General features: G+C 35.3%; 2 protein-coding genes across 3 annotated transcripts; both read left to right on the top strand.

Annotated features, from left to right (window-relative positions):
• Nucleotides 1–517: 517 nt before the first annotated feature.
• LOC113692082 (squamosa promoter-binding-like protein 11) lies at nucleotides 518–3,089 on the top strand. The gene is made up of 4 exons (XM_027210427.2): nucleotides 518–1,222; nucleotides 1,363–1,499; nucleotides 1,646–1,765; nucleotides 2,696–3,089. The coding sequence occupies exons 1-4, from the start codon at nucleotides 750–752 to the stop codon at nucleotides 3,043–3,045; spliced, it is 1,080 nt and encodes a 359-aa protein (XP_027066228.1). The 5' UTR covers nucleotides 518–749; the 3' UTR covers nucleotides 3,046–3,089.
• A 16,807-nt stretch (nucleotides 3,090–19,896) lies between these two features.
• Nucleotides 19,897–26,490, top strand: LOC113693450 (YTH domain-containing protein ECT4-like). Of its 2 annotated transcripts, XR_011816285.1 has the most exons (9): nucleotides 19,897–20,155; nucleotides 21,123–21,160; nucleotides 21,260–21,431; nucleotides 21,987–22,063; nucleotides 22,169–22,678; nucleotides 23,773–24,294; nucleotides 24,996–25,208; nucleotides 25,668–26,045; nucleotides 26,275–26,490. XR_011816285.1 is itself a non-coding variant. In XM_072054003.1 (8 exons), exons 1-8 carry the CDS (start codon nucleotides 20,101–20,103, stop codon nucleotides 25,920–25,922), a joined length of 1,842 nt encoding a protein of 613 aa, XP_071910104.1. In that variant the 5' UTR covers nucleotides 19,897–20,100; the 3' UTR covers nucleotides 25,923–26,490. The 2 variants fall into 2 exon arrangements, 1 of the variants encoding a protein (XP_071910104.1); XM_072054003.1 differs by having other exon boundaries at nucleotides 25,668–26,490.
• Nucleotides 26,491–26,957: the final 467 nt, after the last annotated feature.

Raw genomic sequence — 26,957 nt, 5'->3', positions numbered from 1 at the left:
TTTTTGTGAATTAATTTGTATGAATGCTTCAGGGACCATGTCTTCCAATGCATGTGCTAAGCATTTTTTGTCTTCACCAAAACGGAAAAAGGGAGGAACCCACATGGGAACCTGACGAATTCAATTCCAAACTTGGTGATTGATTCTGCTAGCTACAAGAGAAAAATTTTGGACTGCCAAAAGGCTAATGGACCGAAAGTGACGATTTATAAAGGTGGTATGGTACCCCTCTCGCTGTTGTTTAGCTTGATTCTTTAACCTGTCTCTGTTGCCTTGGTTGGAGTTTAAGGTGAGTGGGTCTCCTCTAGGCCCTGGCAGCAATCTATCTACTAGCATGTTTTCCTGAAGGGAGCACCAACACAACTACCTAAGCCTTAGCCACCCTACATTTTGTTGCTAGGACGACTTAAAATTGCCCCTTAACCAGGGAATTTCTTGTGTTGAATCAGTTCTCTTTTTTGGCAGTTCTTTCTCTAGCTCTAATTGATCCAGTTATTATAACTACCTTATAGCCCCATGACACTCTTTTCCCTATAGGCAAGCCCATGTTCTATGGTTGCATCCGTTCAAGCGCTGTGTCACTGCCAAAAAGGAACTGAAATCATCACATCACACTCTGATATCAAGAGCTGAATCTGTTCTAATCTTTCTTGAATTGATGAAGATCGGGTAATCGAGGACAGCAACTTTTTTTTTGGATATTCTGCTAAGATGAAGATGGACTACTTATATGGTAATCATGCTCTGTGATGGAGTTTGAACTGACAAAGTACCCCGCATCAATGCATTCGCAGGATTCTGCCATGGACGGTGGAAAGGCAACTGAACTAGACAGAGACTATTTTGGGACAGTTAACTCTTGGCCTAATGAAAATAGAAAGGAAGAAGATTTCATCGGGGTGGAGAAAGGTGAAAGTTATTCAGCACCTGCAGCTTCTCTTGGCTTTGATCAACCAGTAGTTGGCCTGAAACTTGGAATGCCAAAGGACTCCAAGCATCTGAGCTCTATAACTAATTCCAGTTTGTCTTCCAATAGTGGAAAGAGATCTAGAGCGTCCCATCAAGGCATGCAAACTAGTCGCTGCCAAGTGGAGGGATGCAACCTTGACCTTACAGCAGCTAAAGATTATCATCGCCGCCACAGAATCTGCGAAAGCCATTCCAAAAGCCCCAAGGTCATTGTGGCTGGGGTCGAGCGAAGGTTTTGCCAACAGTGCAGCAGGTTAGTTACTTGCATTCATATTATCTACCAATGTTTTTGTGTTGTTCATTCAGTTGTTTTTTTTTTTTTTTTAACTTTTAGATACTGTTAGGTCAAATTTTAAGGATGTCAACAGCATAATTTGGCTTCTAATTTTAAAGGTTCCATAATTTATCGGAATTTGATGATAAAAAGAGAAGCTGTCGTAGGCGACTCTCTGATCACAATGCCAGGCGGCGCAGGCCACAGCCAGATGCAATGCATCTAAGCTCAATGGGACTTCCATCTTCTTTATATGGTGACTTCTCAAACTCTTGAGGATTTTTCATGCTGGCTTTCTGCTGCTCTGATTATTGTAATTTGCTTATCTAACATTTCATCCACTGAAACTGAAACATGAAATTTTGAAATGCCTTGTATTCTCTTTACTCTGGACCTGCACAGGAAGGAGAGCACCGAGTTTTCTGTTGAGCAGGATGCCATCCTCATCATCAAATAGAACATGGGAGTGTTCTAGCGGCTTGAAGATGGCAAATGCAGGAAATTCCCTGATCAGGGCTTCAGGTAATGTTGATAGGAAGCAATATTTTCTTATGGGGGTTCCAAATGCCATTTCTCACCAGGACCTGGACGAGGATTGCCCCGCCCTTGTTCTTTTCAAAGCTCAGCTCCTTTAATACCTGATGAAAAAAATGTCTCCTCCTATTTCCAACTAGAGATGCATAAGAACTCTGATTAATACACTCACTTAAGCAAACTTAAGGTGAGTTCCACCGCCTTTGCGAAACCAATTGAAGTCGTAGTTTTTAGACAGTAACATCATATCTACCTTTCTATGCATCTGATTGAAGAGCTCATATTGAAAACTTTTTTCTGTTGCAAGCATTGCCAAATTTATTGAGTATCACAGTTAAAGAAGCAACATCAGAAATATTGCAGCATTGGAAACATACAAGTTAGCTCATACTTTGAACTCAGCTTAGCCAATCCCAGACACCTAGGTCCAAGAACGCTTTGTTACACAGATGGGATTGAATCCAAAGGTCCAGTTTACCCTTGTTTTCTACACGTTTTTCAGTACATCTAGCCCGGTTATCTACATGGAGTCTATTAATGCTTCTGTTGAATCTTTCCCCTTTCTTTGAATGATCCATCTTCTACCGTGAGGGAGTTTCTTGTAACCCTTCCAGGCTGATATTTTACAACCTTTTAAGTTTACACTTCATTGAAGCTCGCAATTTTCATCAATTTACTAGAATTTGCTATTCATGTGGCATAAAACCAAAACAAACAAAAATCATAACAGACTTGAATAAAGAAGTATGCTCAGTGGCTTGTCTTTTTCATCAGAGAATAATCCTATCACTGAGATTATTTAGAAAAACAAAACAAAACAAACTACAGTAACTTCTTGTACTGAGTATATTTTACCTGTTGCTGTTTGTGTCTTCTAATACATGATTGGACTCCTCATTGCCTGTTGAATGCTTGTAGGAGTGGATGTGTCTCCTGGACATGCTCAATCTCACTTGAATGAATCGCAAAATTTGCCATGTGCTCTCTCTCTTCTGTCAACTCCAAGTTGGGCATTGCATGAGCCTGAATCTGCCTCTCTGGAGCAGCTTATGCAAGGAAGTGTCAGCATACCACAGCCAGCATCGCAACTGGAATCGCAAAACTGGCATCTGATTTCAGAAGCACGGGTTTCAGCAGAACAAGCACCTTCTGTAACCCCCTTCCATTCAATGGCCTTGCAAAATACTGATAATTCCCACTTGCCGGGATATCGATCCTTTAAGCCACCTTATGACTCTGGCTTCCATTTCACCAGTCGAATTAACTGATAAGCTTATTGTCAATTCAAGCAAGAGAGGCTTTTCAAGTTTTAGTTGATTTAACATTATTCTGATCCAATTGTGATGCCAGTGTTGTCTTGCATCAAATTTGAAGTTAGACCATCATCCTTCGACACAGAAAGCATTTTTCTTATACCCAAAAAAGGGAAAAATAACAATCCTTGATGCCATCCACGGAGTTTGTTAAATGCAAGCTTGGAGTATTTAGACCATAAAGCTTCTAAATGCCTATCCTGCTATAGAACATACGTTAAAAATTTTTTTTTTTTTTTTATGACGGATATAAGACTTCCATTGGGTGCATTTTGAACCTGATGTTGGCAATGGTAAAGTTCAAGTTTGCAGAAGAAATTGATGGGCTATGTTTTATTTCAAGATGATGTTCAGCAGATACTAAGTTGGATAGATTTATACTTCAAGGATTAAATTAGTCCCACTTTAAAGATTAAAGATCAAAGTGAAGTATAATCGAAGGGTACAAGTGAAGTTAACCCCTTACTTCAGGCAAAATTTTAGTCAAAATATTTGGCAGAGAGACAATAGTGTGTTAAATTTGAAAAATTGTTTTGTTGGTCCAAACAATTGATTTTGGAAAATTGAAATGGTTCTTCGTAAATGGATATGTGTTGCTTTATGTGCTTCATCTAACTTCTTTGAGATCCACCTTTTAGATGGCAATCCTTTAAATCTATTACTCCTTATGGATTAATTCTTTTTTAAAAATGATACTGTAGCACTACATGAGAAAAACTTGTCATTATAATTATTTGTTGGGATATTTTTAAATTTTTAAATTTTATTAGAATGTTTTCAAAAAATTTTTAACTTTCCTTGCCACTGCCGCCACCGCCACACATCACCACCTTCACACATCACCATCTCTCTCCCCTCCTCTCTGTCCTCCCTTTTCCCGTTCGCCTTCCTCCTTCCTTTGTTAGTCTTTCCCTCTCCCTTTCCTAGCGAAGGAATTAGGAAGGTGAAGAGGAAGAGGGAGGAGAGGGGAGAGGGTGCGATGATGGCAATGGTGGGTGATGAGTGAAAGAAGAAAGAGAGGGTAGGATTTGGTATTTTTAATTCTTTTTTGTATTTTTATTAGGTGTATTTAAAACATTTTGAGTATATATTATAGAGTGTTTTTAGAATGTATTACTGTAAATTTCACAATAAAAAATGTGCATGTCAAAAGTAGTCCAATCCATACATACTCTATATCCAATCTCTTTGAATTTCAATTGAATATAGATACTTTTTTTTAAAATAGAACAAAAGTCAATATTATTAATAAACTAGTGAAAAATCGTCCAATATGATTTGTTTGACAAAGAACTCTACACTAATGGCAGAAAATATATAAAATATGTCACACATATATTTGATTTGAAAAATCATTAGATTTAACAGAGTTACGAAATATAAAATATTACACTGTTGATCACAGACCATAACATCTAATGAATTACACGAGCTACTTCATAACTATCTGCGCATGTTTATTCTCTTAGATCTGTTATCCAACTGATTTTAATTCAAAATTGATGCTTAAACTGACCAACTCAGAATTCGGCTTTTTCGGTCGATTGAACCAATTGAGTTGAAACACCACATAAAAGCTTAACTAATGAATTTAAATGAACGAACACACGCCTTTTGGTGAATGATTGCGTGGCTATTGAACAAGGAGGTACACAAAATATTGCCTCATGGTGGCATTTCTCATTTATTTGTGATTAGTTCAGATTGCATTTTTTATAGCTGGTTTTTAAGATGTGGCATATGCGAGGTAAAAAAAGTAATTAAAAAAATATATAGAGGGAATATTTGCAAAAAATTCAAAAAAAAATTTCATGAAAAAAAATTCAACTCAAACAAGGGCTTTTTTTTTTACCAAAAAAATGCTAAAAAGCTATTTTTTAAAAAAAAATTAAGCTTATTTTTGTTAAAAAAAAAAATGTCAGTTCAAACTCGAGTATCACTTCTTCTTTTTTTTATTAACTCGAGTTTCACGTTGAACTTCTTTAAAACAAAAACAAGCTTTTAATGGAAATGAACAGTTCAAACATGGAACACGTATTCCGCCTTACTTCGGATCGTTTACGGCTCTCCAATTGACCAATGAATTGACGGCGGAAAATTGACTCCTTGACCAATAATTGAACCAAGTAAATTGGCAATTGGCCATTGACAATTGACCGAGTAAATTGCTTCTAAACGGAGACAATTTACTCGGTCTAATTTATGATTTGTTTTAGGGGGATTTTATCCGTTCGGTTCGTCCAAATACCTTTTTTTTTTTTTGGATAAAATATTTGCACTCATAGCGGTAAGTACATTAAATATGATATATATAGATCGATCTGAAATCAATTTGGCACAAATAAAATCAAGTGAAACAACAAATCTATCTGCATGCATGTCTTCTAATAGTAAAAATTCCTTCACATTCAAAGAAAAATTTGGATTTGACTTCTGAGATTAGTAAAAAAATAAAAATAAAACCAGGGAAGTGACTCTTTCTCCCGGGGAAAGACCGGATTATCTGGTCTCTCTCATGGTGAATTAAACAAGAATTTGGTTAGGGGAATTTTAGAGAGAAGAAAAAGAGAATGAATCATTAGAGTTGATCTAATGGTTAGGAGAGTGTTCTCAAAGTTCTCACCCCCCTCCCCCCAGTGGTTGGTTAGGGAAGGGTTTTCAAAATTCTAGCCGCTATTAGGTTTAAAATTCAAATCTTATATCTGACAAGAAATAGTGTGGGGGGAAGGGCGCGAGAGGGTAAAAAAATAAAAGAAAAGTACAAAAGAAAAAGATTTTTTTAAAAAAAAAAAAAAAGAGAGAATGAATTTTAGAGACAGAAGTAGAGCTGTTAAATGAACCGAACTGTTCGATAGCTCAATTCGTTTCGTCACGTTCGTGTTCGTGAAAAACTCGTTCGAAACTTTAAACGAATTGAGTTCGAACGAATTTTTTTGTTCGGTGAATAATCGAGCGAACACGAGCATGTTCGCGAGTTTTAACGAACGTTCGCGAACATGGACATAATTATCATTTGACAAATTTTAGGGTTAATTTTATGGCTAGACTATTATTTGGAGGGTTTTATTTGTTATTTTTATGTTAATATTAGTTATATTGTTAATGAATAATAGAATTTAGTCACTTAGTACTTTAATTGTTTTTTAGAATGATTAATGATTTGTATCGCATATTTAAGGTTTAAAATAATTTGAATTCAAGCATTTCGAGCATATTCGTGAACGGCTCGTTTATGTTAAATGATCCGAACACGAATTCGAACTCGAACATAAATTTTGCTTAACGAGTAGAACACGAACACAGGTTTGGAGTTCGAAAATTAACGAATGACACGAATGTTATTCGAATCATTTAATGAACAAAGTTCAAACATGAGATACTCGGTTCGATTCGACTCGTTTATAGCTCTAGTCAGGAGAAAGATAGAATTATTACTTGCCCAATTACCCATTTCAAAACAAAAACGTAGGAGGTTAACTATTACAATTTAGATTGTACAGAGCACAGTGCTCCGTGAACCCATAGCACACATGTCACAATATCATCTTGCTTCGTTTGTCGGTTGTTTTATTGGACATGTAACGTGAACATCAATTGTACACCTTTTTGTCCTTTAAAAAAATAACAAATAATTTATATATAGGCATATTGTATCATCTCCGATTCAAAAATAAATGAATTAGATTAAACATTGGATTCTCCTAGCCCAATAAATGAATAAGTTCCATAATTAATATCAATATTTAGGCTAAGAAAAAAGATCGCATTCAAGTAAAAAACTAAAAATACAAGTTTATCCTACTATATGCTAAATCAAGTTGTCCATGAACAAAACTTTACTTGACCTCTAGTATATGCTTCAATTCGGGGTCAACTCGAGTTAAACTCATTTAGTGGATCAAATTGAAAAAAAGTTAAAGAGTTTTTGCATGATGAGCTAAACAGTGTGCAACCTTATTTGCCTCTCTTGAAATCCGAAGTACATTGACAATGTACTGATCTAATAAAGCCAAATGAAAATCTTCAATTATTGTGCCCAAAATGAATAAAAAGTCTTCCTTTTCATTAATAAGCTTGATAATTGAAGATGCGTCGGAAGGAAGCATGGAATTTTTTTTTTTTGTCACAACGATAGAATTCCTATAATCTAATCTAATCTAATCTAGGAGGAGGGAAAAAGAGACTCGATGTGAGTAGAAACTCTATCGAAAATGACCAATTAAGACCGTCACATATTGTAACAAATTTTTGGTGGGAGTCAAATTTTTGGTGGGAGTCAAGGGACGAACCCTTGACCTCCCGACCACCGGGCCAAAGGCCCAATAGCGCTTTAGCTAGTTCAACGACAAAAAAATTTAGCTACTACACTTGACAGTAATTTGACAATTGAAAACTGACCAAGTTAATTGTCACCCTCTCGATTTGTGACTTGAAAATTGACAATGGAATTCAAGCAAATTATCAAGTTAGCTTCTAAATTGGGTCAATTGTTAATTGTCAAATCCAAGTGCTCATATGTACATTAAGTATTTGTCAAGTCCAAGTGCCCACATCTACATTACTTACCTGTTTTAGGGGTACTTGATTTATGTGGTTCACCCAAACATCATGTCAGACACATTTTTAAATACTAGGAGGGAAATGCCCGCGCATCGCACGGGTATTTGGTGCCTGTGGTTGAAGAAGATTTTATAGTAGTTCAAGCAAATATTAAAAAACTCGCGTATATTGAGTAACAATATGAAGTAACAAAATATCTAATTTATACTGGAAGATGGAGAAAAAAATTATGCATGCTATCTTGCTCAGTTCATATATTTTGAAACAAACACTTGTATAGGAGATTTTCATTAACAAAACTAAATAAACTTTAAACAAATATCCAAATGATTAATGGCAATAAACAAAGTAATTATCCACTTAAAAATGTATCTACACAACATTCTTGTTGATGAAATTAGCCAACCTTTTTAGCAACGACAAAGCCTAGCCTCAAAAGGTTTGGTTCCATCCGAGGATTCAGCAATGGATCATCAACCCCCGTAGATTTTGGGTGAACATAATGCCAAATGCCCTTAACATAGGCCTTTACCTGTAATTTCATTAACTCTATACTAATTAGATCTTTTCCCAAAAAATAAGGATAATTGAGAAAAATCACATCTAGATCGAAGCCGTCTAGTATCTCCAGCCAAACTCTTGATGCTATGTTATGTGCTAAATTGCCACCAGCACTATCCCCACCAAAAAACACCCTATCAAAGCTAGCATAATTCCTAAGCCATACCTCAGGACCCTCGCCATTTGAACGATGGGCAACCCATTTGACTGCAATCTAAGAATCTTCATAAGCAATAGGCAAAGGATGCTCAAGGGCGAGCCGATAATTAATTGAAACTGCTACAATACTAGCTTCTGCAACTACTACATTAAGGTGCGCGTGATATGTAAGAGAGAAGGCAGATTTGATCAAAAAGCCTCCACAATGTAAGTAGACCAAAAGAGAAAGTTTTGTATCTCCAAACCTATTCCAACAAAATCACATCATTTAAATTGTATAGAACAACCAATTTTGTGGGGAAACAATAATATCAACATTAAATTGCGCTAACAGAGTATCCAATTTTGGAATGAAAACATTTAGCTAACAATAGAAATTACGATTTTACAAAGCAAATCATACCATTAAAAAAAAGAATGAAACCTCACCTCAAGTTAAACCACCAAGAATAACTTCACCAGAGAACCATATTGAAATCCAGAGTATAATGACAATACAAATAAGTATTTATCGGAAGACGAAAGGAACATAACGGAAGAATGTAAAGGGGCAAATATTTGAAGAATTGAAATTGAAACTAATGCTTAATCATAAATTCCTTAATAAACCACCTTGTCCTTACTTTAATTGAGATGAAAATGACGTTTGAAGTTCTTCAAGTTATAATAGCAAAGTAACAGTAATAATTGATACAAACCAAAATGAATGTCTCTGCAAAGACATTGAAGTAATTACACCAATAAAGAAGCTATTCATGGGTTGTACCCATTGTAGAAAAGATGATCAAATAATCTCACATTCCCAAACTACCCAAACCTTTGAACAAATCATCACTGCATCTTTTAGAATACAAGGACATTTCAGTAAATACAATAATACACATGCTATCTAAAGTAGTACCCAATACTATAACTACATTCAAAACAACCTCACGATCCCAAAATACCCCTACTCTTGTGGTTGAAATTCAAAGCCATTCTTTGACCCAAACTCATTCTTATATAGTACAAGGATTTGGAACATAACACAAATTCACATTGCTGATTTTTTCTTTGTTTTATTGGACTTATAAAGGATGAATAACATTTAGCACATATATTATATATACCTCTGTTTACTAATTATTTACCTCTGTTTCTCCAAAAAAAAAAAAAAAGAGAGAGAATCGGCAACAAAAGTTGGTTTATCATTTCACTTGAGCTATATAAATTAAAAAGTTTGATGACCAAGTCCATCAGCTTTGGGCTAGTTATAAATTTCTACCATTTGTGGGTGGATAAGAGTTGTGATTCATTTGTATTAATTTTGCTATTATGGACTCTTTGTCGTCTTATAAATAAAATTCTAAGATTGGCTTTTTATCTTGATTTTAGCAAACAAATTAACATAAGGCAATAATCTAGTAACACATTATAAATTTTGTTGTTCTAAAATTACACGAAACAAAGTACTTTTATAACCTATCCTCTTGCTAATACTAACTTAATAAGTGAAAAACTTAACCCAAATAAATGAAATCGGTTCAAACATGTTGAAAAAAACAAAGAAAGAAAGAAGAGCATGCTAAGGATTTTCTGTTTTACTCCCTATCTCATTTTTTGTGCCACTTCTTATTGCCGTGTATTCTTTATTGAATTTAACAGCCCTATCTTGGTACAACTATTTCATAAATCCTATTAGTTGCCAAGCCTCTATTAGTATTTTGATCTAGGAACAAAATAAAGTGGGATGTGTTATAAATTCAGCTAGAAAGTTTGTAGTACTATGCGCATATTAATTCTTTTCCAAAAGCTTTCCCAAACTAGAAAGTTTTTGAACCAAGAATGAATGGACATTTTACCAATCCTACTAATTGTACAACTAAGGGCAACACTCTACTTCAACTCGGATCTTATATAAATTCAGCTATGGTTTCTTGAATATATCAAAAGCACCAAGAATTTCCAAGAAAATGGGCATAGCCAAGAAGCCAATTGTTGGAGATTTTTTTTGCATTGTCCTCTCTACAATTGAAGAAAATGTGTAGAGAAATAACAAGAAATCTTTTATTGGAATACTGCTCAATTCCAACAACACCCCCCCCAACCCCCCTCTAATTTTCAGCAATTTAGTTTCTTCTTTCTACCTTAGCACTTGATCAGTGTAACTCTTGATTGAATGTGGAGCAGTGAAATGTTTACCACCCAGCCATGGTAATTTTTTTTTTAAAAATTTTTGGGAAAAAAGATTTGGATAAAACCCTTGTTCTAAAATGAGGACCACATTTTCAAAGTTGAGTTAAAGATTTTTAACCATTTGAATATATCGGACTAACACGTTATAATTTATTTAAAGCTTGTACAGAGGACCATTATAGCACTTTTGAGTACCAGCCATGATGGTAAACACGATTAATTAGGGCATTTTGTGCAGCTTTTGAGTACCAGCCATGATGGTTAAAAAAAAAAACACTAGAGACAATCTGATTTGATCACGTTTTCAAAACACTACTATAAATCTACATTAGGCAGTAATACCGCCAATGAAAATTAATTGTATGAAAACTCATCAAACAATTTTTCTATGCTGTTTTTCACCAATTAATAATTTTTCTACATCTTTCGACTAGCTTCTCAAATCGTGCTTGGCTCATCGTTGCATCAGGGAGATTCTCAAAGGATCAATACGCTACCTTACCACAGCCACCTTAGCATGTGCTTTTCATTAGAGAACTTCACCCATGGCAATTTCAGCAATATGCAACCTTTGTACTGTGTTTGAGTGAGTTATAGATATCTATTTTTAAATTTTAAATTGTATATCAATGAGAGATCTGATGATGATCATAAAATGGATTATTTATCATTGATAGAAATAGAATAGATTAATTATCATTTTATTTTTGTTATCTTATCATGTTGTAAGCCTATAGATAGATTATATACCATTGTAACTAGTGTGAAATACATAAAGTATTTCCCCAAACTTATCGATAAATTTAACGATAAACTTAACGGAATCCGTTAAGTTTAACGGTCTAAATCGTCATTTTCGTTAAGTTTAATGAATTCTGTTAGTTTACAATTTAGTTCAAAATATGAAGTGCCGTTTTGAATGTTTTGAAATCATAGAAAGCTTTTCTGTTAATTAGGTATATCACAAGGGCTTTTTTATTTTTAACCCTTTCAAAATATAACTCTAATAGAAACTTGAATCTAAACTATGGCAAAATCATTCGAGATTGAGCTTGAATTACGACTCTGATAGAAACTTGAATCTAAACCATAATAGAATCATCCGAAATCATGCAATACAACTCTGATTGTGTAAGGTGAAAAAGGCAGACTGACTCTATCCTTGAAAACTTGGCTGCAAGGATGATTGATCAAATGTCACAGCTCTATATTAAGCAATGATTTTTTCATGGTTCATTGGTTTAATTGGTTCAACCAACTAAGTCAAATGGTTATACCTTTTTTTTTATATATTTTTACGAAAACTATGAAAAAAAAGTACATAAGTAAGTGGTTCTAACATAAATTAAATTGGATTCACATGTTTATAACATTTGTTGACTCATATCAAGCAGAATCAAGTGTTAGAAAACAGTAAAGGTAAAAACAACTCTATCAAAAATAATATAATAAGCGGCAAAATGAGAAAGCAATGCAACTTTATTCGTTTTCACTAAATTGAACCAAATCATGATCAAGTTTGACTCACTCAATAATTAAGCCGGACAAACTAATAGATACTTGGCTGAACCAGTCGAGCTAAGTAATCCGGTCCACTTGTCAGACCATATTGCTTAATTGATGCAGTAATGTCATGAAAAAAATTGGGAAGATGACCACTTCTTAAAAAAATTTCCCTTATCCTAAAAGGAGCTACGTAATTTCTCCTCAACCGATTGTTTAATTATCTGTATCTCTACACCTTGAACTGGTTCTTGTACTCTGCTTGGCTTGGTACATCAGGATATTCCTCAAGACTTCGTTTGAAATGAGAGATTTGATGAAGGATTTGATAAGAAAATGCTGTGTTATCTAACCACAATCACGCTAACTTTGTGCTCTCTATTGGAGAACTTCTCCGGTGGCTATTGCAGCGGTCTGCAACCTTTGATAAATGACTAACCGGATCCATTTTATCCTTTCTTGATATCTTAAGTTATTTTACTCAATCAAATCATTGTTATTGCTCCACGCATTCTTTTTTTCTTTTTTTTTTTCACAGGAGAAACAAGAACTGTCTGTTGCTCAACTCTCATAATTTATGTTTCAAACTTTTTACACAAAATTGGCAAGTTTTAAGGATTTGTATTCTTATCATATTCCAGGTATAGCTGCTATTGTGGGGATGCGGTTTGGCAGCTTGGAAATTATCATACAATAAAAACAAATCCTTTGCCTGAGGAAAAGGTTACTATAATAGTAGCAGCTAGTTTCTTAGCATCCATCTGGCAATTTGTGCTTTGCCTGAGGAAAAGGTTACTATAATAGGTACATGCACTATTCTTGAGGTTTGTGTACACTGAGGGAAGTTGGGAAATATCATACAAGTTCTCTGTAGTGTCAGTTGTTGCTGGATTGGTGGAATCTGACCCTATCAGCACAAAACTTGATGACGATTTGACAGTTCCCCTTTCATCTGCTGTGGTGGGAAGTTGTAAATTTTGATGAAAGAGGGTAAACAAGGGGGTTCAGCAATTGCAGTTGAGGAAGTCCCAAAAAAATTCCAATTTGCATCCATTTATTACGACACTTGTTAACTATACCAAGTACAAAATGTTGTTCCAAAACTTGAAGATGTGTATAAATTAGATATTGAACATACATTTGTAGGACGATTAAATGCTAAATTAATTAGCTCCAAGATATCTTGACAACTTTTTGTTTCTTAAGCAAACCCCTCAAATAGAGAGAGAGAGAGAGAGAGAGAGGAAAATTATAGCTAATATTGCAATGGATTCTAGTAGCATAATAGACACTATAATTTCAAAAGTTACATGTACTTATAAAACTCTCTCAATCATTACTTTATATTGTATGAGCCGTTTCATAAAAATTTGTTTGCGTGTCTAGAAAAAAAGAGGTGAAAATACCCAAATTTCAAAGTTAAAGAGATAAAATAGTGATAGATTTAGAAATATTAGCGATTTTTTTTTATAAAAAAAGCATGAAGTTTTATTAAAATGGAAAAAGACATAGTTAGAGTGCGGACAATACGAAAAATGGAAGTGAATGTTTCCACAAGTAGTAATCCATATCTGTACAAGCATTCCTAGCAAAACTATCAGCTGCACCATTCAAAGATTGTGGTATCCATATAGCTTCCCACTTGGTGAAATTTTGCATAAATTGCAAGGCACCATCAATCAATCCTCTACATGCTGAATCATCAGAATCACATTGCTGACGCATTTTTATAATCTTTTGAATGTCACCTTCGAGAACAACGTAACGCAGCCCTAATTCAATCAAGCTGCAAATTTTGCTGCATAAGTTTCGATCACCTTTGGAGCTAAAATAGCTGGGATCTTCTTAGACAATCCAACTATGAAATTGTGTGCATCATCATGCACCATTACCCCAGTACCAGGGAAGCCTTCTGTAGGAAAAGTGGCCCCGTCAAAATTTTCTTTGACAAAGTCCATTTGAGGATTTTTCCAATGAGTTTGTGTGGCTTGTTGTTGAAAAGAAGTTGCTGAGCGGTATCCAAATGAATTTTTGTAGACAAATGGCTGAGTGCTCATGACTGAATAACTACTGGACAAGAAAAGAAGGTGTGATTCATGTTATCAAATGGAGCTTGACAAACAACTCAAGATGAATCCAGCGATACCCCACGCGTTAGAAGCTTCACCTTTGTCGGCAAGTGTCTGTACAGAAAAATTCTGATTTTTGTTGGCAAACTCAGCTTCCATAATCTATTCCATGTATTTGTCACCATACTATTGCTGCACGAAGCTACATTTTGTCAATCTGTTTACCGTTGTTTGATTAGATGGTAGGCCGATTTTGAGAATCTCCTATTGGGAAACTCTTAATCAGATCAACCTCATCAGGCCAAAAAAGGTTTTGCAATAGGTCCAACTTCCAAGCTCTTTTAGTACTGTCTATTAGGGAATCCACAGTTGAATCATCAGGCAATGATTCAGAATGAGATATCACTTTAAAAGTTGAAGGTCAAGGTAACCACCTGTCACGCCAAATTTTGATATTGATTCCATTCCTGACTCGCCATCTGCTGCCTGCTACTATATATTTGCAAACTTCACAGATCCCTCTCCAAGTCCAGGAGGGGAGAGAACCTTCTGTTGCTTGAAGGAAAAAATCAAAGTTAGGGAAGTATTTAGCTTTGTAAATTTGAAGTAAAAGTGTGGAGGTTTGTGTGCCAATGTGCCAAGCCTGCTTTGGTAGCACCGCAAGATTAAACAACTTCAACTGCCTGAAACCCATCCTCATTTGTGCAGAGCTTATCCCAACTAACCCAATGAATAGGTTTCCCTTTTATTCCATCACCCCACCAAAAATTACTTATCATTAACTGAGTGCCACTGAGCAATGAATCAAGGTATTTTGAAACAAGACATAGAATATGTAGGGACAGCCTGAACCCCAGCCTTGATCATTACTTTCTTCCCTGCCTTTGACAATCGCTGTTCATTCCAACCATGTCTCTTTTGCCATATTCTATCTTTTATTGATGAGAAAACTGCACTTTTTGAGCGCCCAATAACTATTGGGAGGCCAAGATATTTGTCATGTGCCATAACCTCTTTAATACCAAGATAACTGGTTATCCTATGCCGCACCTCTGGGCTAGTATTGCTGCTAAAAACTATAGCAGATTTGTCCAAATTTATTTCCTGTCCCGAAGCAGATTTGTAGAGTTGCAAAATGGACTAGATATGCTGAGCCTCACGGAGTGTTGAAAGAATAGCTTTCAAACTCATAGTGTCTGTAACATAACTATTTTACCATTGCAACACAGAAGCTCCAAACGGATAGATTATAGGGTGACGTACATCATTGTGGATGGCTACCTAAGAACCTGAAGAAGGCCAGTGATGGAGTTCCCTTGGAGTATCCTACTTAATTCCCGCTTTGGATTGTCATTTGTTTTCAAAAAATGTTTATGTTTGTCGTGAATGCATTTTTTAATCACCTTTTGACCTTTTATATATATATATATATATATATATATATATCAAATTGCTACAATAAATATTTCTACAAAAAAAATTCTAGAAAATAGCAATCCAGACGGGCTCTGATTTTTTTGTTCTTCCTTCATCACAAAAAGCTGGAAAACGAATTGGGCTTTTGTACAAAACCAAAATGAGGCTGCTTTTCATTTTCACTCGTACTAAAACAACAAATTGGCACAAAAAGAAACCTGTTTTTTTTATTTCGTTTTAGGATGATAAAAATACTTAAAATAGGACAATATCTAAATAAGGAATAGATGTAAAATTAGAACAATTGGTTTTAAAAAAAAACCATTTTGTTTTCTTTTTCCCATTAAATCCCAAAGGTTTAGCTGTACAAATTGGTCCTAGAAGAAGAGGCAATTTGTTTTTTTTTTTTTTTTTGAAAGTTGGCAAATTAATTCACTCACTCCAAAAATAGCTAATAATTCTTAACTCAGTTTCTAATTTTCGTATTTTCAGAATGAAATTGCAACATGGAAACTCCTTCGTGCCTGATCCATAAGGATATGTTGAATTGAGAGGTATCCTCTTAACTCGTGCGAAGTACACTCTTCTCGTCATATGATATTTAAGGTGAGATTATGGGTGGTATATAAATTATAACTCATCTCATTAAACGATACCTTGTCTTATTTTGTTTGAGGTTTTTAAACTATATCTTTGTTTTATTATAAGTTTTGCAATTATCAATAATAATACATTCGGCCTAAAGATACTCAATGTCTTAATTGTTGTAAGAATTTAATTTAAGCTAATCCTACTTGTAAGGCCATATACATAGTTTCACAAGACAGTAGAAAATTGGGCATGGGTGAAGTTATTCAAAGAAAACAAAAATCATTTATCCAGTTGTCTACTTTGATTGTTGAATAATTCTTGAATGCTATGTGCTTTTATGTCCATCGTCTTGTTTATAGTATCTTTTGGATTAGATTTAGCAATAGTTCTATTTATTTTCAAAATTAATTTTCCATACACTGATAATATATATATATATATATATATATATATATATATATATATATATATATATTCTCAGGTTTGGATGCATAACAATTAATGTAAATTTAAAATTTGAAATCCAAGTCTTATATATGTCATGCATCCAACCATATACACTATCAGTATATGTAAGACCTGTTTGATAACACAATTCAGCACTTAAATTTAATAGATTCAGATCTTAACGTATTCAGACCATTTGACAACCAAAAATTGAATATCTGAATTAATTAAGTGGCATTGAATTTTCTAAACAAAATTTGCTCCCAAAATTAAGTGATAAACTGTTCACTTATCACTGAATGTGATATGCACTCAAATGTATTAGATTTAATACTTAACAATTCAATAACTTAATAGATTCAGAATTCAGATTTCAAATTTCAAACTTCAATTTTATCAAACGCACCCTTATTATTTTTCCCTTCAAACCCAATCATTACGATGCCTTCATGCCTATGCCTCTTCTAGGGTCTATATTTCTTGTCACCCTAGGACTATTTGGTTATTATTATTATTTTCAAATTTCCCAATTCCTATTGGTTGTTATTTTTTCTAGATTTACCAATTTCTTTGTCTTGGTAATAGGCATTCATCCAGCGATGGAAATAACATATATTTGAAATTCCTAAAATTAAAAGTCCAAAATTTGATGTGAATTTAGTCTAACTATATGTTAGCATTCTTATTATAAATTATTTGTAAAATTCTATTTGAGTTAATCTCCTTATTATTATGCAATTGTGTTCTTAAAGAAAAAACTTCAATCCCCCTCCTTTCCTTTTACAGTACATATCAATAATGAAAAGTAACTAAAATCTTCTATCTCTTTCCATCTTTGACTTTGACATAATAGCGAAATGACTTGAGGGCCGGAGGGAAGGGGATGGGAGCCTAAAGAACCTATAAGATATACAAATTTAATTAGACAAAAAGAGTGTTCCGACACTTCTTTTGAATTTTTTCACTGTAAAGTGCTTTAACACCTTTTCTGAAATATTTTTTTTTACTGTAGATGGGGTTCGTCCCCAACCTACAGACTGGTTTTTCATGTTATGATTAGTGTGCAAAAAGAAATTGACCACGAAGGTCAGTATGGTGCAAGTATTCTGTCTGTCTCACTTGTATTTACACCATGGAGCACAACATCTTCATTTATGTTATGGTCTATGGTTTATGATTATGATTTCATTTATATCGTGGCCTATGGTTTGGTTTATGATTATGTTTGGGATGAATTTGTATTCAAATCATGCATTAGAGCTTTGCAAGGAATCTAACAATGTTTGGCCTGTCACTACATCACTACATCAATATATCGGTGTAAAATTCGAACGTATTCGAGCTAGACTTGAATTTGATTCGATAAAACTTAATTAGATTTGCCTCAATAAACAAATTAGCCAAATTTAAATATAATTTCAAACTCATTAACACAAATAAATAAGTTTGAACACTAAAATGTCATTGAACCAATAAAAAGTTACTCCCATCTCAATTGGATTGCTATATTTTATATTTTCTGTAGAAAAATATAATGTAACGATTTAATATATACGAATAAAAAGGTATTTGAAAAATATAGTCAAAGAAAATATAAAAATATTCTGTAAAAACTCATTAATAAAATTTTGACTGCGTATCCCAAAGTTTGAATTGAGTTCTCGTAATTACAAAAAATGGTTACAAAGGGGCTTAGGTTTATCGAGTCCCAAGTTTTCTCCATTTGGGGGAGTTCACAATCATTATAGTCCTATGGTCCGAAGCTTTTCCCGAGTTCAAATTCCATGAGAATTACACATAAATATCTTTCAATATAAAAAATTACACTATCCTCCCCATTTACTTTGATGTGACCAGATGTCATATTCAACAGTAGTAAATTGACTAAAATATCCTCACAAAATCAGTCCCTAAAATATTAGAAATATGGGGAAAAAATAAGTCTTCCAAGTATAATATTTTTATATGCAATTTGACGCCATTAAGTGGATGACCTTGTTGAGATTTTTTTTTTTTTTTTTTTTTGGTCTTGAATTGCTTATTATGGGTATTCAGTCAACTTGGAAGTGTATGACCTTATTATTTATTATATTTAAGACTTGTTTTAGTTTATTTAGTTTGCAGTGTTTTGTACATTTAGAATCTGTGATTTTGAGGCATGGAAGATAAACTCCTACTATACATTGTAGATGGATTTAAATCCGCCATTTTGTGCCCTCCTGGTTCTACCACTATCTAACTATCAAGGGTCAACTTTTGGTGGTACATTCTTACAATTTTATGCATATTTCAAATAGACTTTAAAATCTGAATGAAAATGAATATAGATCGTAAACTCAGGTTGATCATTATTAGTATTTGGGCAGGTGACATTACACTGCTACCAATGCTTTTTGATTTTTGAACTTGTGTCGGATCTTCTCATCTTTGACTGCTCACTTCTTTAGTTTCGTTGCCATCAAACCACTCAAAATAACCATACTTAGAATTACAAAAATATAACTTGAGAGGATTTTTTTTTGCTTTCGAAAATTTTAATTATTGCTTTGCATTCATACCCACAGTTTCTGTTTTTGATCTTCAATGATGTGCCGCATCTGATGAAAGTTTGATAAAGACATTTTCTCTGGTTGCCTTTGCATTCAGTTGAAATTGGCCTTTGTTTTTCGCTCATTTACCAGCATTTTATGTTATATATTGTCCACAAAGTACTGTTGCACTTCCAACAGTTCTTGTAGGACTTTACTGTCCAGAATGCTTATTTGTTTAATTTTTTTTCATGTCCTAAGTGGATCAAATTTGTGCCAATTTTTCTTCCTTTTTTTATTGCCATTTTTCTTGCCCCAAATTTTAACTCATTTTCTCACGGGGTTCAATGAGGCCAAACTTGAAATATAATTGTTTGATAAGACTAATTCATTACTTTTAACATTACCTTTTCTCACATGAACTTAGATTGTTATCAAATATATCAATCAAGGGGAGGATAATGTAATTTTTAATATTAGAGGGTATTTCCGTATAATTGTTAGAAACCTCAGGGGAGGTTTCTAAAATTATCCCTAAAGAAAATCAAAATACTAGATAAAAAGAAGAAATCAAGACAGAAAAAGAATAACCGAAAAAGTGAAGGATGCTTCCATAAATAAAAGCCTAACCCCTAAACAACAAGTTTTTGGTTATTTATAAATCTGACCCTAAAACCCTCACCTCTATTCATTTTCAAACCCCTCCAGCGGCCATCAATTCCTCATTGCTGCCCATCCCCCGACCCCTCACTACCCCTCACTACCCCCCACCCCCACCCCCAGCCCCACCCGGCCAACCCGCCCCTTCCCCTTCCCCTTCCCCTTCCTCTCTATCTTCAAAATCCCAATTCCATTATAATAACGGCAATTCTTCTACAGTAGAGCGAAGTAGGGTTTCTTTTTTTGGCCCCCCTTCATTTTACAGATTTTTTTTAGATAATAAATCTTGTATTTGTATTGAAATTCTTCGATCCGCTTTCGTTTCGATTGGATTTGAATTCATGGAAGAAACAGGTCAACAGAGCTTCGATCGATTCGCCCCCATCTCGTCTCCTGGTTTGTATCATAGCTCTACTTTCGCGTATATGTATGATTTTTTTTTTTTTTTTTGCATAGCAAATCTTGGTTCTGTTATTTTTCTGAATTGAATTTGGTAGCTTTGCTATCTTGCTTTGTATAACGGATATTGAATTTGGTAGATTGACAAGGGCGTTGGCCGACTTGAATTGGGTTTTTCTGGAAAGTTTTGAGTTTTTAGTTGCTTCTTTACCTATCGTTGGCATGCTGATTAGGGTTCAAGATAGAATGAGGATCATTTATGGTGTTTTAATATCGCTGGCATGCTTCTTTTCCTGGAAAGGTGATAACAGTAGTATTCGTAAATGTGGAAAGGTGGCATGTATGTTAAGTTTACTCAGAAAGGTCTCAGCAGAAAATTTCTTGATTGATGTGCCCTTATCAGAAAGATGTTTTTGTGTGCCGAAAAAGTAAACGGTGCTTTTTCTCGTCGAACTTGTATTATCACATGTTTGTCCCCATTCTGATGAAAGCTTAGCCTAATCTTGGAATCTCTTACAGTCAGGCATAATAGAATTACTAAATCCCACCTCCCTATTATTTGGTAATGGGAATTGTGTTTTGGGGGGGGGGATGTTTCCAACGTGGAGTTTGTGCAGATGGCCCTTTTATGTATAAGCGGATGTTGGGAATCTATTAATGACATGGTGATTTTGTTCAACAGTTGAAAACTTTGCAATTGTTATATGTCCTGTACCTAATGCTTCTGGGGATGACATGTTCGTTTTGAGACTAAATGTTTCTTAATGGTTGCTTAGTCTGTTGTATTACTGGTAAATAATTGGTGTATTACTTATATTCTTGATGATTTTAAAGTGGGAATGAGGTCAATATTCTTTCCCACACTGCAATAGATAAGAAAGAGGAAAATAAGAATGGTATCATGCTTTCTTACTTGACCAATTAAGTGTGTGGTTGCTTTATGAATTTTTTGGTTTCAATGCAGGGGAGCGAGCTATTGAATTGCATAATGTGACAGAACAGGTAAATCCATATAACTCATGATTGTACTGTGTTTCTTTTGTTTCTCTAATTCTCCATTAGCTTAGGTCTATTAGTACTTCCTTTTCAATCTATTATCAGCCACTTTCGCCCAAAGATGAAAGGATTATTTCTGCAAATCCTTCTCCGGATGCAGCCATCTCAGGGGCTCCAAGAAATGCCAAAGATCAGCCTGTTCCCTTGGATAAGAGTGGAGCTCTTACCACTGTGCATCCACTTGATGTGCCGCATGAACAAAGTTTTTACTTTGGAGGTTAGGTCCTTTTATAGTGCTGTTCTTGCTGATTTAGCAGCTATAGTCTTCTTCTCAACGTTTCTCTGACCATACATGTGGGCTACATGATATCTTTGTTGGTTCTGTTCTCATGACAGAGCTTTCGACTGTGTTGAACTGTGTGTATCTGCCATTCTTTCATGGGGCGTTGTATTGCTTTGTGGGTGTTACAATTATTTTTGCTCCTTTTTATGGCTGCAAGAGAGGGGTGTTGTTCCCTCTTGCTTAATATTTTCATGGGGTTTCAGCAGCATAAAATTTGTGAATCTTATGCTCTTTGTGAAGGTTCTGGTCAACATGTCACGAGTTTGAAACTGTAATACTGAGGTGAATATTGGGCTTAATTACTTTAGTACTGATATGTAGTGTACCAATTTTTCTCAACTTCCACATCTTTGAATCACTGTTTGTTAGTTTGGCATGTGTTTTGCTTTTTTGGTTCCTTGTACTTTTCTCCAATGTACATAAAGTTTTCATTGTTCATCATTTTTTTTGTTGTACTTAAAACTCATTATTCATCTTTCCTTGGTTCAGGTCTTGACAATGGCACTGGGAACTGGGATGAGCATTCTAACTATGTTAATCCTAACAGCTTACATGTTGTACCTCCAGTGAGTTTCATCAATTTGATATTGTTGCCTTGACTAATTATGCACAGAGGCATGAGACAGACTTTTTTATTCTGTTTATGAAATTGGGTATTTTGCTACATGTAGGGAATGTATAATGAAAATCCATCACTATTTTTCCCTCCTGGTTATGGCTATGACACCCAGATGGCATATGGACAGTTCTCTCCCATTCCGAGTCCAATCTCCACAATAATGATTGATGGCCAGTTTTACTCTCCGCACCAGATCCCAGTGACACCACCTTATTTTCCAGCAGTTTCACCTGGACTACCACATGTTAGTTCAGCTCTTACAGTCTCACAGACTGATCTAATGGCACCAGCAACTAGTGGACAAGAAAGCTTAGTTGATAATGCACTTTTTGGGCCAAGTTCAGGCTTCTATGTACCTTTTGGATCTTTTGGGGGAGGGGACCTTTCTGGAAATAGTAGCCTTGGTTTCTATAAGTTCCCAGGCGATTTTGGGTCTGCTGAAGGATTATCAAATCAATCAAGTTCCCTGGAATCAAGCAGGTACATGTCTCAGTTAACATCAGGAGCGGTATATCCACAGCCAATTGGCATTCTTGGGCCATATGAGCAAAATCTTGCTCAGGTTAGTTGTCTCATGATCTCCTTGATTCTATGTAGTGATATCTGCGAGAAGAATAATTGGAACTATTTTTCTGATATCAATTATTGTTTTTTAAATATATTTCTTGTCCTCTTGTAAACTTTACATGACGTGAAGCTGAATAACTCTTCTTGTTCATGAAATAATTCATTGCAATTGGGCATTATTCATGTTTCATGTATTCTTTTCTTCATTTCTTGACTTGACTTAATCTTAATCAGCCTATTTTTATTGGTTACTCAAATGTATTTGTTTAAGTGACAAGAATATCTAAGAAAAAGTAGCATCCAGGATGCTTGTTTGTACTTGATATTTTTGATACTTTGTGCTCCACCATTGCCGGAATTTTTTCTATTCTTATTTCTTGAGTTTGTTGCCAACAGAATAAGTTTGGAAGTTTACAAATTTTAGTAGTTGAGTAATAATCTTTTGACAGTCATTGCTGGATTTATTTAAAAGCAGAATGCACTATTGCTCTATGTCTGAAAGGGTGGTCTGCGTCTAGCCCCATGCTCTTCTTTTTTTAAAAAAAATTAAATCACATGTCCAAATGACTATGCCATCTACATTTTGTGGTTAAACTAGCGGCAGGCAATTGCATCAGTAACGTCATTCAAATTCTTTTCTTTTCCTGAAATATTGAGCATTCTGCACTCCTAGAATGCATCTTCATAGTTGCTTAAAGATTTTATTCCTTACACATTGTTGGCTACATGTTTATTAATATGTAAAATGTAATTGTTGGCTACATGTTTATTAGTATGTAAAATGTCTATCTGACAAACGAATGACATGAGATATGCTAATTTAGTTTGTTAATTTTGTCTTACTTTCCTTTTGAAGGTCTATGCTAATTTAGTTTATTAATTTTGCCTATCTTTTTTTTTTATTTGGAAGGTTGAAATATTTGTCATCTTTATAATGCCATCCTGCACTTTTTGTTCAAAGCTGCAACTAGATCAACTTTCAATTTGTTTCTTTCTCTTTGTATTTTTTCTTTTCTGTTGAATTGCTTAACTACTTGGCTCATTTCGCTTCTGAACCAGTTGATTTAGTTAATAATTTTTGGATTGCAGGCACCATATCAAGGGCTGGGGCTAGCGTCAAGCTCATCTGCCAGACATTATCCACATAGTGGCTCTTACCAGGGCATGAAATATGGTACAGGTTCCAGTTCTCACTGGGATAACCAGCGGAGCAGACTGGGTCTAGATAAAGGAGGAAGGCGTGATAGAGAAAAGGACTCTCTGAACTACTCTAATGATTCTTTAGGAATTTCAAGTGATAGAAATAGAGGACCTAGGGCTTCAAAGCCAAAAAGCAAGAATTCTGCTGAAGAGAATGCTTTATCTGGCATACGTAAAGATGTTGAATCTACTTCTGGCTTTCAGCTTGACCAGTACAACAGCCCAGAGTTTGTCACTGATCATGAGAATGCCAAGTTTTTTGTGATCAAGTCTTTCAGTGAAGATAATGTTCACAAGAGCATTAAGTATGGCATTTGGGCCAGCACACCACTTGGAAACAGAAAGCTTGATGCTGCTTATCATGAAGCAAAGGACATGACAGGCAACTCCCCGGTCTTCCTTTTTTTCTCGGTATGTTTTTGAGCATCTGGATCAGATTTATGTGAAGCCTGTTTGTTTCCGTTTGTCTTTTCTGCTTGAGGTTGCGTCTCATCATGCCAAGAACAGAATGATGATAGATATGTGATACTGTTCCATTTAGAAGCACATTGGTACCTTTTTGTGACACTCATAATCTATTGTGATCATGCTCTCTCGCCCCCTTCCCCCCCCCCTCTGCCGCGTCCCTCTCTTCATATAACTGTAAGTTAGGTAATGTGATACATAAGTTCATGAGAAGCAGTGAAAAGCAACTTTGAGGAATATGAACAAGGAGCATTTAGTTAGAGAGTTCAGAATAAGTTGCTGGTGGAAGCTGGGTCATTGTTAATAGGTACAGGGGCTGTTTTAAACCAACATTCTGGTGAGTGGTGGCAATTTTGCCTTTAACCTGCTGATAGGGAAAACACCTGTAAATATTTGTATAGATGGTCTGGGGACTTGTGAGGTCGTGTAACTTACACATCAATGACCAAGATCCATTGTGAATCGGCTAATGGAAGAATGAACTCACTACGTGTAACCAAAAGTGACCTTATTGAATGTAAACAGTATTTATTTATTTTTTTTATAATTATACTAGATACATAGCTTTTTCATTGCCTCAACCTTACCCTGGGCATTAATTTGATAGTTTAAAGACCTTTTGCCGATGTACTATTTGTATCCTTCAGGTAAATGCTAGTGGACAGTTTTGTGGGATAGCTGAGATGGTTGGACCTGTTGATTTTGAAAATGATGCGGAGTACTGGCAGCAGGATAGGTGGAGCGGGCAGTTCCCTGTGAAATGGCATGTTGTCAAAGATGTGCCCAATAGTCGGTTCCGCCACATACTTCTTGAAAATAATGACAACAAGCCTGTTACTCACAGTCGAGACTCTCAAGAGGTGAGGGGTTCTGTATTTGTTTTACTTGTGTCCTGAAATTGTGTTTCTGAGTATGAAGCTGTTGAGCTTTGAATTATCCCCTTAAATTAGAGTTACATCTTATTTATCTCCTCTTCCCCCACCTCTACCGTCCCAAAATTTGTAATGAGCACAAAGAATTAGACATGGTTTTGAAACAGCATCTTTTTTGCTCAAGAAAATTCCGAGCATGGGTGGAAAACACTAATTGATCTACTTGTCTTTGGTTTTTGTGTCACCATTGACATGTGGGTCTTGTATAGGCCCTTTGGGATGTTGAGATAAATGTCATCCATCTTTCTAGAGGTTACAGACAAAGCTTGATACTTTTGAGAGTTCTAGCAAGTTTTTCAAAGTTTTGATCCTTCCTAGTAACTGCTTTAAATTATTTTGTTGAATTTGCTATTTTCCCATTATGACTAACCACTGATTTCTATCCAGGTGAAACTTGAGCATGGAATTGAAATGCTTAAGATTTTCAAGGACTATGAAGCTGATACATCCCTTTTAGATGATTTTACATTCTATGATGAGCGGGAGAAAGCCTTGTTGGAAAAGAAGGCAAAGCAACGAGCTAGTGTGACAGGAAACTCTACTATTGCTCTTGCTGATCCAATTAATCAACTGTCAGACAACCTGGCTGATACTCTGAACTTGGACGGTAGTAAGAAGCTACCAAAAACAGAGTTGGAGTAGTTCATATTGGTCCGAGATGGATAGCAGGAAGAATGATGTTATAAACCGGATGGAATTAGGTGTAGTTATTTTGGCTGCTGCAATGGTCATATGACTGGACGTCACTGACTGTGATCGTTTAAGGTGGTATTTCGTTTACCTCAGACAGACCATCTCTCATCTTCTCTCCTTTCTCTCTCGCTCACATATTTGTTGATTGTTTGAAGTAGTTGGTTGTACAATGAAGTTGTTGGGGGTGAGGAGGAGCAGGGAGAAAATTTCAAATCCTGATTCCGTCTCTCTCTCTCTCTCTCTCTCTCTCTCTCTCTCTCTCCTTTTTTCTTTTTTTTTTTTCCGTTTATTACTTTGGCAGGTCTCTTATGATGTAGGTGGCATCAGGCATATGAAGGTGGTTAAATCTGATGTTTCTTTGGAAGTGTGTTTAGTTCACACACTGATGCTTACTGTTTGTACGTCTAGTCTTCTCTTTCTCTGAAAAGCAATTATTTTGACCTGCTGCGCAGTAAAGTCTGTAAAATCCCCAAATTGGTGACAGTTGAATGAAGAAATACAGCATTATGTTACAGGAGCCTAATGAGTACCCTCTTTTTGACAGCTGATCTTGTAAAATAACCAGATGGTCCAGATCTCTTTTTTCCAATCTAGGTTTATCTTTTTCTGTGCTCTAGAGTCCGACAAGGACTGTATTGCTTTGGAATACCATAAACTAACTTCAGGAAGTTTGTCATTGTGCAACAAGGACTGGCATCTTATTTTGATGTTTGAAGGATGGCTAAACTAAGTTTTTGTTCTACATGTACGTTTGCAACCTGATTTTATTGTTTGTCAATTGTTCATCTTTGAGGGTACAAGTGAGGGAGGAGATTTTCCTGTTGAGTGAATTAAGCACAAGGCAAGGATATAGAAGTTTGAAAGACATTCATTTCCCCCTCCCTGCCCCCTTAAAGAGGCAATTTCCACTTCTCATGTGTTTGCCTACATTTTAAAGAGTTAGATTGTTGCCCCCTTATCGTACAAGCTTGCCATCCTGGAACT

This window comes from Coffea arabica, chromosome 6c (genome assembly GCF_036785885.1).
Source record: "Coffea arabica cultivar ET-39 chromosome 6c, Coffea Arabica ET-39 HiFi, whole genome shotgun sequence".
Classification (NCBI taxonomy): Eukaryota; Viridiplantae; Streptophyta; class Magnoliopsida; order Gentianales; family Rubiaceae; genus Coffea; species Coffea arabica.
Note: the sequence above shows the minus strand (reverse complement) of the source record. Positions and strands in the feature narration are given on the sequence as shown.